This window comes from Stigmatopora argus, chromosome 6 (assembly GCF_051989625.1).
Source record: "Stigmatopora argus isolate UIUO_Sarg chromosome 6, RoL_Sarg_1.0, whole genome shotgun sequence".
NCBI classification, from domain to species: domain Eukaryota; kingdom Metazoa; phylum Chordata; class Actinopteri; order Syngnathiformes; family Syngnathidae; genus Stigmatopora; species Stigmatopora argus.
In genome coordinates, this window is record NC_135392.1 from 16,878,593 (window position 1) to 16,894,340 (window position 15,748).

Here is a 15,748-nt window from a genome sequence, read left to right on the forward strand (position 1 = left end):
AGAGAGAGAAAATGGGAGAGAGAGAGAGAGAAAAATGGGAGAGAGAGAAATGAGAGAGAGAGAGAGAGAGAAATGGGAGAGAGAGAAATGAGAGAGAGAGAGAGAAAATGGGAGAGAGAGAAATGAGAGAGAAAATGAGAGAGAGAGGAGGGAATGAGAGAAAGAGAGAGAGAAAATGGGAGAGAGAGAAATGGGAGAGAGATAAATGAGAGAGAGAGAAATGAGAGAGAGAAAACGGGAGAGAGAGAGAGAGAGAGAAAATGGGAGAAAGAGAGAAATGAGAGAGAGAGAGAGAGAAAATGGGAGAGAGAGAAATGAGAGAGAGAGAAAATGGGAGAGAGAGAAAATGAGAGAGAGAGAGAGAGAGAGAGAGAGAGAGAGAGGAGGGAATGAGAGAGAGAGAGAAAATGGGAGAGAGAGAGAGAAAATGGGAGAGAGAGAAATGAGAGAGAGAGAGAAAATGAGAGAGAGGAGGGAATGAGAGAGATCGACAGAAACAGAGAGAGTTAGGATTTCCCCCCTCCCTCTCGCTTTCGATTCTGAAACGCGAGTCAAACGTGACTCGCCTTTGTGGAGGAGTCCTTGCAGGGAGGAGTGGTCTAGACTGCCAGTGCACTTCGAATTCGACGTCGCCTTGAACGCAGCACGGTTGCAGAACGGCAGAAAACGCAGCAAGACGGAGCAGAAAACGCAGCAGGACAGCAGAAAACGCAGCAGGACGGAGCACAACCTGAGGCCGCCGCGTCTTTGCTTTATCGGAACTTGAGTCGGCAATGACGGGTCTTTGATCGCCGCCTCAGAAACGCGGCGACTGCAGACGGAGTAAAGGCGCAGTCTCTTCTCGCCTCGCCCAGCCTCTCTCCAACCATGTCAACGCAGGCCAAAGTGAAGAAAGACAAAGAAATCATAGCCGACTATGAGAGCCAAGTGAAAGGTGGGTGCCTATTTGGATCAATTATACAACTTTACATCACGCTTAATTACTATCTCTCGGTCGTTAGCTGTATGTCCAATGCTGTGGGTGGGTCTGACTCTGACTGCATACAGTAGCCTCTTCTAAACGTATCCCTATGGAAATGAAACCCCTCTTTAGGATGTCTTTGGCGGTACACTTTCGATTGACTTGACCAAACCGGTTCCTTTAGAGGAGGCATGAGGCATTCAGCATGCTGGCTGCAATGAAAAGCTTCTGCAGATGACTTTCAAACTGCAGCTTTTAAGCTGTATACACCAAACTGGGAAGAAAACAGAAATAACTCCTACCTTCCCTAAAATCTGTCATCCATTGCATATATTATAAACAATACTAATGATAATGCAGAGGGACAAAAAGAAAGATCGTGTTTCAAGAGAACCTCGGAAAGGTCATCCAGCAAACAGTTGGGAAAGTGCATCAATAATGGATGGTGTCTGCATCAATTATAAACCATGAAAGGATTTTCCTTTCTGTGGCTAAATGTGTGGGTAAGAAGGAAAAGAGCTAACATTGCAGGATGTGAATGCAGAGAACTTGGAAGTTTTTCTACAGCAGACTGCGCATCGTCCTCCCAATGTCCTTTCTCAGCAGATTGTCACAGTCTATTAATCAAGAATGTTTTCCCCTAATTGTTGTTCTTTGTTCATCACAAAATGGGCACTTTAAAGAAACTGTTGTTGACATAGTCAATACAGCGAATTCTCTGTTGCAGGGTCAACCTATTCACATCGTAAAACCTTTATGGTGCCTTTGAGTCTCACGCACAACCCAAAGAGACAAGATTTTTCCAATTTCTATTTGGCTGCTTTGCTTTTTCCAGCCATGTTAACATGGCCAAAATAGAAGAACAAATAGATCATAGTTTATATGATCACTTAATTCATTCATTTTCCGAACCGCTTATCCTCACAAAGGTCATGGGGGTGCTGGAGCCTATCCCACCCAACTATGGGGACACCCTGAATCGGTGGCCAGTCAATCGCAGAGCACAAGGAAATGGACAACCATCCACGCCCACATTCATACCTAGGGGCAATTTAGAGTGTTCAAACAGCCTACCAAGCATGTTTTTGGGATGTGGGAGGAAACCGGAGTACCCGGAGGAAACCCATGCAGGCCCGGGCAGAACATGCAAATTCCACACAGGTGGACCGACCTGGATTTGAACCCAGGATCCTAGAGCTGTGAGGCCGATGTGCTAACTCGGAGAAAACCCATATAAGCCCGGGGAACATGCAAACTCCACACAGTGAGGACCCACCTGGGATCAACCCTCGTCCCCAGAACTGTGAAGACCACGTGGTACTCACTTTCCACGGGGCCCCCTGAGTACCTCATATTCATTGTATTTAGTCAGTGAGAAACCTGTCTGTCACAAAAATGAAAGAGTAGATTTTTACCGAGAAACTCTTGATTGTGATGAATGCTGACATAATATTCATTCATTCATTTTCCATACCAATTTTTTTTACCTCACGAGCCTATCCCACACGTTGGCTGTCGACAGGAGGACATCCTTAATTGGTCGGCAGCCAATTGCAGGACACACTGAGACAAACTAGAATACATGCTCACACTCATACCTAGGGACAAAAAGGGTCTCCAACTCCGGTCCTCAAGGGCACTTATCCAGTATGTTTTCCATCTCTCCCTCCTCCAACACTCTCCCATCTGAATCTGGATCATTATTAGGCCTCTGGACAGCTTGCTGATGAGTTGATTATTTGATTGTGTGGTAGAGAAGGGAAATATGGAAAACAATCTGGATCGGGGCCCTCAAAGGTACCCGGACATTTCGTCGACGGGCAGTTCGTCGCTGGACACTTTGTCGCCAGACAGTTTGTCGACCGGACATTTCGTCGACGGGCATTTCGTCGACGGACATTTTGTCGACGGACAATTTTCGTTTTATTTATTGCCTTTTATTTTAATGTCAAAGTTGAAGTAAAAACTCTCTCATGATTATAATTTTGAGAGAGAGAGATTACCTGGTTGATAATAATGATTTATGCAACAAAACAATCTTTCGCGAGGTTGAGGTTAAGTTAACCCTAACCCCTAACCCTAACCTTAACCACTAACCTTAACCACTATCCCCTAATCCTAACCATTAACCTTAACCACTATCCCCTAACCCTAATTATAACCACTGACCTTGCGAATTGTCCGGCGATGAAATGTCCGGCGACGAAACGCCGGCGACGAAATGTCCGGTCGACGAACTGTCTGGCGACAAAGTGTCCGGCGACGAACTGTCCATCGACGAACTGTCCATCGACGAAACGTCCGGTCACGCCCTCAAAGACTTGGTGACACCTGATTTAGTTTTCAAGCAGCTTACCATGCATGTTTTTGCTATGTGGGAGGAAACCTTAGTACCTGCAGAAAAGCCACACAGGCACAGCGAAAACATACAAACTGCACAGAGGAAGGTCGGAACCCACCGGGGACTGAACCCTTGATCACAGAAATCTGAGGCTTACATGCTAACCTGAAGAGTGCTGCATTAACATAATATCTCATCTCAACTCATTTTCTGAACCTGATACCTAGGGGCAATTTAGAATGTCCGATCAGCCTACTATGCATGTCTTCGGAATGTGGGAGGAAACCAGAGTACCCAGAGAAAACCCACGCAGGCCCGGGGAGAACATGCAAACTCCACACAGATGGACTGACCTGGATTTGAACCCAGGTCTCCCACCGTGAGGCCGACGTGCTAACCACTCAGCTGCCGGGCTGCCCTGACATAATTTGATAACATATAAATCAATAATCACCGAAACAAAGTTTATGAAATATGAGATACATGATGAGCCATTTACCTTGATTTTAAATAGTATTTGTATTGCATCTGTAATGGAGTTGAACTAGATCGATTCCAAAATAAGCATACACCATTATTCTATGTATATACAGTTATGGGCAAAAGTTCACATACACTTGTGAAGGACATCATGTCATGGCTCTCTTGAGTTTCCAGTTATTTCTACAAATCTGATTTTTCTCTGATAGAGTGATTGGAAAAGATACTTCTTTGTCACAAAAAACATTCATGAAGTTTGGTTTTTTTATGACTTTATTATGGGTGAACAGATAAAAACAGTGGTGTGCCGTCAGGGCCTTCAAGGCCTTCTCTGCTGGCCTAAGAAATATCTGAATCACAGAATGATGTTAATTATATTTTGTGACTTTTATGACTTTATTATGGGTTAACAGAAAAAGTGATCAAATCTGCTGGGTCAAAAATATACATACAGCAATACTAATTAGCAATTTTGGTGACTTAGAAAGTTGTGTCAGTGAAATGAGCTTCATAGCATGGCCTCTTAACTTCTTGTGAGTGATTATGAGTGACTACAGCTGGTGACTTCTCTGAGGCCATTTAAATAGGGCCCATCGGATGCAAACGCCCACAAACGCTACAATGGGAAAGTCAAAGGAGCTCAGCATCGATCTGAAAAAGCGAATCCTTGACTTGAACAAGTCAGGAAAGTCACTTGGAGCCATTTCAAAGCAGCTGCAGGTCCCAAGAGCAACAGTGCAAACAATTGTTTGTAAGTATAAAGTGCATGGCACTGTTTTGTCACAGCCACGATCAGGAAGAAAACACAAGCTATCACCTGCTGCTGAGAGAAAATTGGTCAGGAGGGTGAAAATTCAACCGAGAATCACCAAAAAGCAGATCTGCCAAGAATTAGAAGCTGCTGGAACACAGGTGTCAGTGTCCACAGTCAAGCGTGTTTTGCATCTCCATGGACTGAGAGGCTGCTGTGCAAGAAGGAAGGCCTTGCTCCAAAAGCGGCACCTTAAGGCTCGACTGAAGTTTGCTGCTGATCACATGGACAAAGATAAGACCTTCTGGAGGAAAGTTCTGTAGTCAGACGAAACAGAAAATCGACCTGTTTGGCCACAATGCCCAGCAATATGTTTGGAGGAGAAAAGGTGAGGCCTTTAACCCCAAGTACACCATGCCTACCGTCAAGCACAGTGGTGGTAGTATTATGCTGTGGGGCTATTTTTGCTGCCAATGGAACTGGTGCTTTACAGAGAGTAAATGTGATAATGAAGAAGGAGGATTACCTTCATATTCTTCAAGATAACCTAAAGTCATCAGCCCGAAGATTGGGTCTTGGGCGCAGTTGGGTGTTCCAACAGGACAATGACCCCAAACAGTACACACATCAAAAGTGGTAATGGAATGGCTAAATCAGGCTAGAATTAAGGTTTTCTAATGGCCTTCCCAAAGTCCTGACTTAAATCCCATTGAGAACTTGTGGACAATGCTGAAGAAACAAGTCCATGTCAGAAAGCCATCAAATTTAACTGAACTGCACCAATTCGGTCAAGAGGAGTGGTCAAAGATTCAACCAGAAGCTTGCCAGAAGCTTGTGGATGGCTATCAAAAGCGCCTAATTGAAGTGAAAATGGCCAAGGGACATGTTACCAAATATTAGCGCTGCTGTATGTATATTTTTGTCCCAGCAGATTTGATCACTTTTTTTCTGTTCACCCATAATAAAGTCATAAAAGAACCAAACTTCATGAATGTTTTTGTGACAAAGGAGTATCTGTTCCAATCACTCTATCAGAGAAAAATCAGAGTTGTAGAAATAACTGGAAACTCAAGAGAGCCATGACATTATGTTCTTCACAAGTATATGTAAACTTTTGACCACAAGTGTATATATATATAATGTTTTTTCTTCTTCATGAATTTCATTCATAGACATCAAAATAAATGTTGTTTAGCATTTTATCTGTTTATCTTTTCTCTATTTTTAAAAAAATGACCATATCGGCATTCGCTTGCGTCGTGATGTCACGGCGGACGCACGGGTGCCATTTTGAATGACGCCATTGTGTCACGGCACCAGTTTTTTTGCAAGTCGTGTTTTTATGCGCATATAAGCAGTACCCTCAATTCAATTCAGTTTTGGCCAACAAAAGCGGCTTATATGCAAGTAAATATGGTAATTTAAAGTTAGTTGTTAAACAAAAGCCCCGTGCTCCTATAATTGATGGTTATCTGCTCTTTGGCCTTGGTGACCACTAGAAAGCCATCACAGCCTTGTCTAGAAAGCTTGATTGCCTCCATTTCATGAGAAGCTTTTAAACTGATATGTTAAGATCATTTTGGAACCGGGATTAGATCAACTTGAAGCAGGGAGTAGGATCATTTGACACACATGCTTCAGTAATGCTGACTTACTGGCAGTGCAGCTACACAATTTGCACACATGCACACGTACACACACGCACACCCGCACACACGCACACACGCACACACGCACACAAACACCGAACTAGTGAGTGACTTACTGTTGCAACCGAAGAATTACACACGCTTAAACTTGAATGTGTGAATATTGCCAAATATTTCATCGATGAGGTAATATTTATTCATAAAATGGAAAAACATGTTAGTCATCTACTTTTCTGAAATTGATTATGGCAGTTTCTTTAAACTGAACTGAAAACAAGTTTCCAGTTTATAATAATAACACGAATAACCATAAAGGAAAAACATTTATCAAGCATGAGGCATTTTTTTAAGTTAACAGACTTTTTTGAGGCTTTGAATGCAATTTAACCAATAGTTTTCATAAACACAAACATCTCATGGCCATTTTAGTGTGTTCTTTGACAGCATTAGACACTGTTTTTACTAGTTTTTCAGTATACTATATTTTTGTATCCTATGTGACATTGTCCTTCTTTAAACACCATTTCATCTTTCGAATTTTCAATTAACTTGACATTATTCCATTTTAGGGTTATAGATAAGCCAGGCACTAGCCCCTGAACCGTTATAAACCTACCTACACAGTACAATACGTCTCAGGAGTGATGTTTTTTCCATAGATTTTCTATGAATGACATTTAAAGTTTCAATTTAAAGATGATCACAACAAAATATAGTAATATTGTGTAGAAACTTACCATATTTTGTCACATAAGCCGTATTTGTAACAAAAAAAATTATGACTGAATCAAGGGTACGTACGGCTTATATGCGCACAAGGCTTACAGCGTTGTAATACTCTTTCACTAGTAGATAATGGCAAATTAACATTTGTATTTGTTGATTATTTTCTGTTTTTCAGTAAGAAAACAACCATTACTGGATGAATTACTAACTTCCTTATGATGTTGACCCCAATAATGTGCTTTTGATTCATACAGTATCTCAGAAATACCATGTGCGATAATTTTTCTCAAGATTTTCCCTTCAAAATAACACATTTGTACTCCCTATTAAAATCATGAATATGGAGGTGAAAATTGTGAATCAGAGGGTGGCTTGTACACGAGAAGTTGTAAAATTCAACAATTTTAAGGGCATTTTAAGGGTGCAGGGGCAGCTTAAATGCGAGAAAATTTTGTAAGTAACAGAACATTACCCCATACTTACACACCTTTATCTGTTAAAAATATGTTTTTAAATTAATTCTATTCTGAAACTGATCTTTCATGTAAACCTCCATTTTGCCTTCTTAAATGAAGTGTATAAATAAATACCTGCAAAAGCATTATGGTGAGCGTTCAGTCTACCACCCTGTTGTGTATTGATCACAATAAAAAAAATTGGCCAACGTGACAAATCCTTGAAATCTCAGGGCTAAATTATGATGGCGAAACTGCGTCTTTGTTGCCAGCATGTGAACTTCAGATGTTGAGTTGTTTTGTCATACCATTTGAGTAAAACCAGCTTGAAAAGTCAGTACAGTACTATGTGGATTTTCCTGTCCTGTAGTTGCCCAGACAACATTTAAAGGACTCTAATGAAGGGAACAACACGTGTACTCATGCACATATAGGCCCAAAAAGCGTTGCATGGCTGTGAGTGCATTCAGACGCTCATGGCCTTGATTCGAACCAAATGATGTCAACATGTCAGTCTGGGTTAGGACACATATGACTAGCCAGGCATGGCTAACTGCAGACACAGCCCCAGAGAGCGCCACTAGCTTTGGCGGGCTCCCACGACAATGACTCCTCAAATCTGGGATTTTTTGCACTAGCAGCCTTGCCTTCAAGACAATTTGGGAAATTCTATTCTGTGTACAGCAGAAGTACAGACATGCAATTACATGTGATTGCACAAGAGCATGTTCGTATTACCTGAATTGTGTTTTTTCAGCACAGAAGTGGTACTCAAAAAGGGCTGCTGGCTATTGTTCAAACACAGGAGCCAGTTCATGATGAAACCTTTGTGCTAATATTCGCAAACAGAGCAACAGAGCAAGATGGACGTACAAGATAAAAGAATATGTAAAAATTCAAATACAAAACTTTTGCACATGGGTGTCAAATTCAGTTTTGTTCGAGGGGTCACATTAATGCCAACAAGATCTCATCAAGATCTCCCAGTTTTTGGGGGGGCTGAGGGGTTACCGTATTCGCCGCCATTGGTGCTGCTCGACGTCAATGGCACTGAAAGATGAGCATCCACAGCCAGTTTAAGTGCATTGGACATCTATCACTTTAGGGCGCTTACAGGTCAATTCCGGTAAATTTTGGATCAGTTTCTATTGATTTTGAGAGAAGCTATCTGTTGGTTTGTCGGTTCCTGCAGATTTGCCAGGTTACTTCCTTTTGGTTTTGGGGCATTTCAAGGTTCCTTATTAACTCATTGGCTACCATTGAACACAGTTTTGATGGCAGGGGGCAAATGAACGAATGTGATCGCGGATGGGAAATTGAGCAAGGTGGATTAGTAGACGCACTTGATCATACAACTCACAAACATATTTGGGGCATTCTTGTCGCAAAAAATGGAAGCATTTAATTATATATGTCTAGTATGAATGAGCTTCAAAGTGTCTGTCAGTGAGTTGAGAGTGAGTGAGACAATAATACCTTGAAATACGAGCTTAATGCATTCCAGGAGTGAGCTCGTATATCAATTTATTCGTATCTCAAATCAATCTTTCCCATAGAAATGAACTAAATACAAATTAATCCATTCCCACCCACTTAAAAAACACCAAAAACAGGATATTACAAAGGATTTTTTTAAATATTTCTAATTGGATATCTTTTCTAATTATATATCTATAGGTGTGAAAATATGGTATATACTATTTTCTAGACGTGAGGTTAATGGAGCCCATGATGCTTCCGTGTTGGGCTCTTCTCTTTTTCTCAGTCATGTGGGCTGTGTTATGGTGCTTCAGCTTCCATTTTGAGCTTTGATTCAGTCATTCATCTTCAACTACACTCATCTTTGTCAGGGTCACGGGGCAAAAACTAAACTGGTCGCCAACCAGTCGTTGGACACACAGAGACAGACAACTATTCACACTCACAAGAACACTGCCACCAAGTAGAATCAAACCCATTTTTCCCACACTTAACTCAAACAATAGTCTTTGGGCACAATATATGAAAGATTACGTGTGCAGTTAATAAGTGGTTTGTGACAATGAAACTTTGAGCTATGAACAAATGAACTGACCTTAAATTTTTTTAGGTCCCACTATCATATGTACTGCATTGTAGACATTTCTTTCCAACCTCGTTTTTATGAACAAAAACATTTTTAAAATGTCTGAATCACACACGGACGTTAAGCACAGGGTTGACAGACAAAACAAATTTTAAATAGTTACATTTAGACAAATTAGTCGTCCTTGTGTTTTTGGGCACCTTTATCTTAACTTGAGTTTGGGAACCCTATTGTTACGTGTGATGTAGAGAGTAGCTTTTTTTATTGAGCTGAAATGCGAAACGCTTGCCCATATCCTCGTGTGATTATACACACTCAGTGAAAGCTTGAATCTTTCATTGCTTTCAGTGCAATACTGCACCGTCCCTACTAACAGTTTAGCTTCTAAAAATAACCTGCCCGCAAGAGAGCGAATGCAAATAGTCTATTTGATGTCTAGCTGATGACAATGTGCCATTACAGCAATCTCATTCATCCTCCATACTCACTTACTGTTTGCAAAAGTATCCCACAAGTTGTGGTTAATTTCCGGACAATAGCATTTTGTTCTATTTTGGAGGTGATTGCTACCTCGTTGCTCAGTATAGTCCTGGTTTTATATTGGGCAATTCTAAGCAGAGAAAGTCACCCCTTGTCCTTGACCAAATGCCAAGTCGAGCGACTGGTGCACATGTCAAAAGAGAGGGGAGGCCGAGAGAGGTTTTCTCTGGCTCCAATGCCTCAAGCGGCATGTAACCAAGCAACTACATGGGGACCACGAGGATTGCATCTCCCCTCACATATATATATATATATATATATATATATATATATATATATATATATATATATATATATATATATATATATATATAGTATATATATATGTGTATATATATATATATATATATATATATATATATAGTCTTTGTTTATATTCCTCTTGTATCATTCCCATCTTAACTCACGTGGCCAGAAGCATTTACAAATACAATTTGTCCTAGTTTCCAAAGATTTTCAGCAGAATAAAACCCCTTTTCTTCATTGATGCCCCACAAAGTTCTTTTATATGTAAAGTAATCATATGCTTTTTTGTAAACGGCAAACATCTTTTGGGCCTTTTTAATGCCCCTCAACTGTTTTAATTTCTCATCCAGACAAACTGTACAATAGGGGTTTGTTCATTGTATGTGTAGACATGCGTCAGCAAATGTGCAATCAACATACACTCCGGTTCAAAGTTTGGTCAGTCACTCTGACAATTTTGTGTTTTCTATGAAACATCACACTTTTATTTATCAAAGGAGTTTCAAAATTAATACAGGTACATTTTTTTTATCTGAACACTGCATTTAGGAAAGAAGGCTCCAAGAAGAGAAATTTCACCCCACGTTTCCAGAAGTCCCTCCCATATACAGTCATATTTAAAATTTGGGCTGCCCTGATCATTTTCAAGATTTTCCTTTATAAATCATTGTTTTTTTGAATCAGCAATTTCAGTTAAATATATAGCAAACAAACACAGTGATATTTGAGAAGTGAAATTAAGTTTTGTAGGATTAATAGAAAGTGTGCAATAATTACTTAAACAAAAGTAGGCAGGTGCATAATTTTGGACACCTCTACAGTAAAATTAGATCAATATTTAGTAGATCGGGGCAGCCCGGTGGAGCGAGTGGTTAGCGCGTCGGCCTCACAGCTCTGGGGTCCTGGGTTCAAGTCCCGGTCGGTCCACCTGTGTGCAGTTTACATGTTCCTGCGTGGGTTTCCTCCGGGTACTCAGGTTTCCATTCCAAAAACATGCATCGTAGGCTGATTGGACACTCTAAATTGCCCCTAGGTATGGGCGTGAGTGTGCATGGTTGTCCGACTTCTTGTGCCCTGCGATCGGGTGACCACCGATTCAGGGTGTCCCCCGCCTCTGGCTGGAAGACAGCTGGGATTGGCTTCAGCACCCACACAACCCTAATGAGGATAAAGCGGTTCAGAAAATGAGATGAGATGTTATACTTAACTGAAATTGCTGATCCGAACAACCATTTCTTTTCTAAGGGAAAATCTTGAAAATGATCTCTCTGAATCCCTCTGCAGATTAGTGTTCAGTTGCTCCTTCCTGAGTACTCTCGGGAAATGTAGCCAATGAACTACGGATTCCCTCACCCAGACGCGGGTCACCGGGGTTTCCGCTCACATGGGCTCACCACCTATGAGAGGGGCCAAAGAGGTCGGGTGCGTCGAAAGTTGGGCGGCAGCCAAAGGTGGGATCCTTGGCGGTCCAATCCCCAGCTACAGAAACTGGGTCTTGGGACGTGGAATTGTGCCCCTGGTTGGGAAAGAGCCTGAGCTAGTGCGTGAGGTCGAGAAATTCCGTCCTGATGTAGTCGGGCTCACCTCTTCGCATAGCTTGAGGGGGGGTTGGACACTCTTCCACTCTGGAGTCGCCAACGGCGAGAGTCGCACAGCAGGTGTGGGCATAATTATTGCCTCCCGGCTCGGTGCCTGTATGTTGGGGTCTACCCCAGTAGACGAGAGGGTAGCATGCCTCCGTCTTCGAGTGGGGGGACGGGACCTGACTGTTGTTTGTGCATTTGCAACAAACGGCAGTTCAGAGTACCCACCCTTTTTCGAGTCCTTGGAAGGGGTGCTGGAGAGTGCTCCTTTGCTGGAGGACTTCAATGCTCACGTGGGTAACGATAGTGAGACCTGGAGGGAAGTGATTGGGAAGAACGGCCCCCCTGAATGTTTGGCAACAAATCAAAAGGCTTGATAAAACAGTACATAAATATACTTTCTTCTAATGGCTGGAAAGTAAACAAATAATTAAATAGAGAGAAAACACTACAATTTTCAAAAAAAACACTCAGGAGGTTTTCCAACCTAGTATTAATCTAAAATGCTGAATGCTAAAACTGCAGGAATTAATTAAAAGAATTCTTCATCTTGCTGTTTTAAGACAAATCTTTTTGAAGACCCTCACAACATAATACATGCTGACCCAGTTTAAATTTTCTCTGCTGTCTCCAGCAATAAACAGACATTCATGTCACAATGTACGCACCAGTGACGGGCGGTGCATTTTCTGGTAGCGCCTTCAACGTATCAATCCAACCCTATAAAACTATTTTATGGCTATAAAACCTCTACTGCAGCTACAGCTGCGACACATAAGAACAATCAATAAATTAATGCACAAAAATGGGGTAAAATCCACTTCCTATCAGCATTTCATGATTAAATACAAATACTGGAGCTTTTCAGACATTAAAACCAGGCCAGGGGGTGATTTTCCCGGGAAAAGACAGCAAAATGCTAACGCCTATGAATAATCATTGTGGGGTTGCCAACTCAAAATCTGATTGGTTAAAAGCAACAGTCTAGTTTAATGCAGCAGAGCCCGCAAGAACTGATTGTGAAGGCTTTGAGGCAGATCTGATCTGGCAACAAATAATGGCTGAAATGTGATTGGTTAAATGCTTCAATATGAAAACACACATCTGGAAGCAGTGCAGCCAGGGGGAAAAGCAATGAAAGGAAGCTAACAGACCATTTGGAATAATAAGTATTGATGGACAAAATATAATATGATTCAGATATTTCTTAGGCCAGCAGAGAAGGCCTTGAAGGCCCTGACGGCCCGCCACTGGTACGCACCCACACCAACACGTGTGCTCAGATATGCACACACACATTTTTAAAAGACAAATTCTGTTTGACACCTTTTTTTTATCCAATTAGGATGTATTTTTGTGCTAGTTGGATAGTTTCCTGTGAAACTGTGAAATAATAACAATGAATCCTGGCCGTCATGTATCACCACTGGTTCTTTTCCTTCTAAGTGTGATCTTGTTGATACACAGAGATCCGAAACCAACTGGTGGAGCAGTTCCGTTGTTTGGAGCAGCAGTCAGAATCCCGACTGCAGCTACTGCAGGACCTGCAGGACTTTTTCCGCCGGAAGGCTGAGCTTCAACTGGAGTTCTCCAGAGGCTTAGACAAACTTGCAGAGCGCTACTCTTCCAAGATTCGCACTTCCCGAGAGCACCAGCATTTCAAGTGAGACTTTGCACATGTTGGACTTGGTGTTATTGTTTTATAAGGCACTGTGTGTTGGCATCACTGCAGAGCTGTTGTTAGTGTTTAAGATACTTGGTCAGCTATACTCTGTGAGGTTACGCTCAGGTAATCCGGGTTGCTTCTCAATGTAAAACATGTTCAAAATTATCATTTCCATCCAATTGTGTTAACCAAAATTCTGACACAATATCTGTATTTGGTCCTAGGGTTTCTACATAGTAGTTCTGGATCTGAACCTGGGGTTCTGCATAGTGTTCCTTCCTCGTTCCTAAAAAATTTGCATCGTGCACATTTTAAATCTGGGACAAATGAGAGCAAGTAATAACATGAAAAGACACATTTATAATCTGAATTAGAAAGCAATTTCCTGTTATTCCCAACCATACAGTCACACAGAAGTGATGCATCTCTTTCAGCCCATGAAAGACTCTAGTCACGGTTTAGAGTTAGTTGTTTTTTCCCCTGTAGACTCAACAATATTACACAATGGAAATCCATTAAAAAATAGTATAATTAAACTTTAAACATGACAATGCTGGCATTGAACAAAGGGATGAACAATAATAATTAAAAAAATGATACAAACAGAGAAGAATTGACCCTAAATGCAGCCAGGGCCAAGGAAGTATGTGGCCTAAGGCTCCCATGTTCCTCCCAACTAGGTCAGATGCTCTTTACTCACTGTACCAACCCCCGCCAACCTCATCTTCTATGTGTGCTTGTCATTTCATCTTTTATTCTCAAACAACTTTACACTAGACAAAGACTCTACAATCCTCTAATTTCTATCTTTATTGGACTGACCATTCATTGGCATCATTACAAATGTTGGTCATTCATTGGCATTGGTGGTCAATCCAAATCTGTATCAGTCTGGTAAGGAGAGATGGCCATGGAGCTGTCATTTTTGGGATGTTGATTAATGGAGCATTCAGTTAAAGGGAGACCCCTGGAAGATATTTCCATCACTTCACTTCTCCTGTCACTCGGTGACCCACCCCCTTTGCCCAAACCTATCAGTTAAAATGATCATCATTATAAATATCTGTTTTGATTTCCTTCTCAGTTACTCCACTGACTACAACATAGCTAGCCTTAGTTGCACTTTTTATTTTGGCCATTGTTGTCATAATTATTATAATTTGAGGCACCAAGACTTAGAGAACACATCTGATTGTTATAAATTATGTGAATGATATGGTATTGATTGGCAATATGTTGACACAATGGCTGTTTCGGTGTGTATAAAAGAAACTAAATAATGTTAGTTATGCAACAGTAAAATACTTTCACACAGGCCAAACAGGACTACTCCTATGGGCAGAATTAGTCTTCCCAATACTAAAATTATAACAAAATAAGATATTCCAAGGATTGATTCTCCCTTTTAAAAATCTTAATGATATAATCGTCAATTAATTCAAGGTCTCTAGAATTCATCAGTGAATTGACCAGTATATTAGGCAACACAAAAACATTTTTTCTTGAATACAGGGATTGAAAATTTTATATTGCCTGCATCACTTTTTACCATGCCCGAACCACCCATTCACATACACATTCACAAACCAATGGCCCCTCTGCCAGGCACTGCCAACCCACTGAGAGCAAATGAAGGTTCAATGCCTTCCCTAAGGGCACATGGAGAGTGGGCAGTCATAGCCTGTAATCGAACTGTTGACCCATCTATCCCAGAACAACTTGAGCTACCATCTGCTCCATTAAGAACCATCAAGCATTAAAGACAAGCATTTAACAGAAAAATAAAAGCATGTATATCACCAAGTTTTTATTCATTCATTCATTTGCCATATGGTCCATCCTCAAAAGGGTTGCGGGGGTTGCTGGAGCCTAACACAGCTGACTTCGGGTGAAAGGCAGACTACACCCTACACCGGTTGCCAGTCAGCCGTAGGGCACACAGACAGACAAACAACCATTCCCACTCACAGTCATACCGCCACCAGCAAGAATTGAGGCCGCGCCTGCCCGGACCGAAGTCAGACGAGTGAACCTCTACACAACGAGGCGGCTTATTTTAAATATATCCGAAAGAATAGTTGTTGTACAATTAATAATCTGTTCACATATTTTCTACTCTGCTCATGAAACCAGCCTACTACTTCTACACTTTTGGCTTGTCTCGTGAGAGATCGCCACACCAAATAAACTTTTTTCACTTCATCCTGTCCTATGCATCATCCTCGCCTACAACAGCCACTTTTATGTACTCCCTGACCACATCCATGTAGTTTCCCTTATCCCTT

The 15,748-nt window shown here is 41.4% G+C and overlaps 1 protein-coding gene across 3 annotated transcripts in view; it reads left to right on the plus strand.

Moving 5' to 3' along the window:
- The first annotated feature begins 498 nt into the window (after positions 1 to 498).
- LOC144076113 (SLIT-ROBO Rho GTPase-activating protein 3-like) overlaps positions 499 to 15,748 on the plus strand; it is a 48,928-nt gene continuing 33,678 nt past the window's right edge. Inside the window, exons 1-2 of one of the 3 annotated variants that reach the window (XR_013300736.1) lie at positions 499 to 934; positions 13,265 to 13,460. Coding sequence is in view for 2 of the 3 variants with exons in the window: in XM_077603689.1 (XP_077459815.1) it covers positions 868 to 934; positions 13,265 to 13,460 (263 nt within the window). In the remaining variant the exon portion in view is untranslated. The remainder of the gene's footprint in view (positions 935 to 13,264; positions 13,461 to 15,748) is intronic. The other 2 variants (XM_077603689.1, XM_077603690.1) reach the window with 2 other exon arrangements.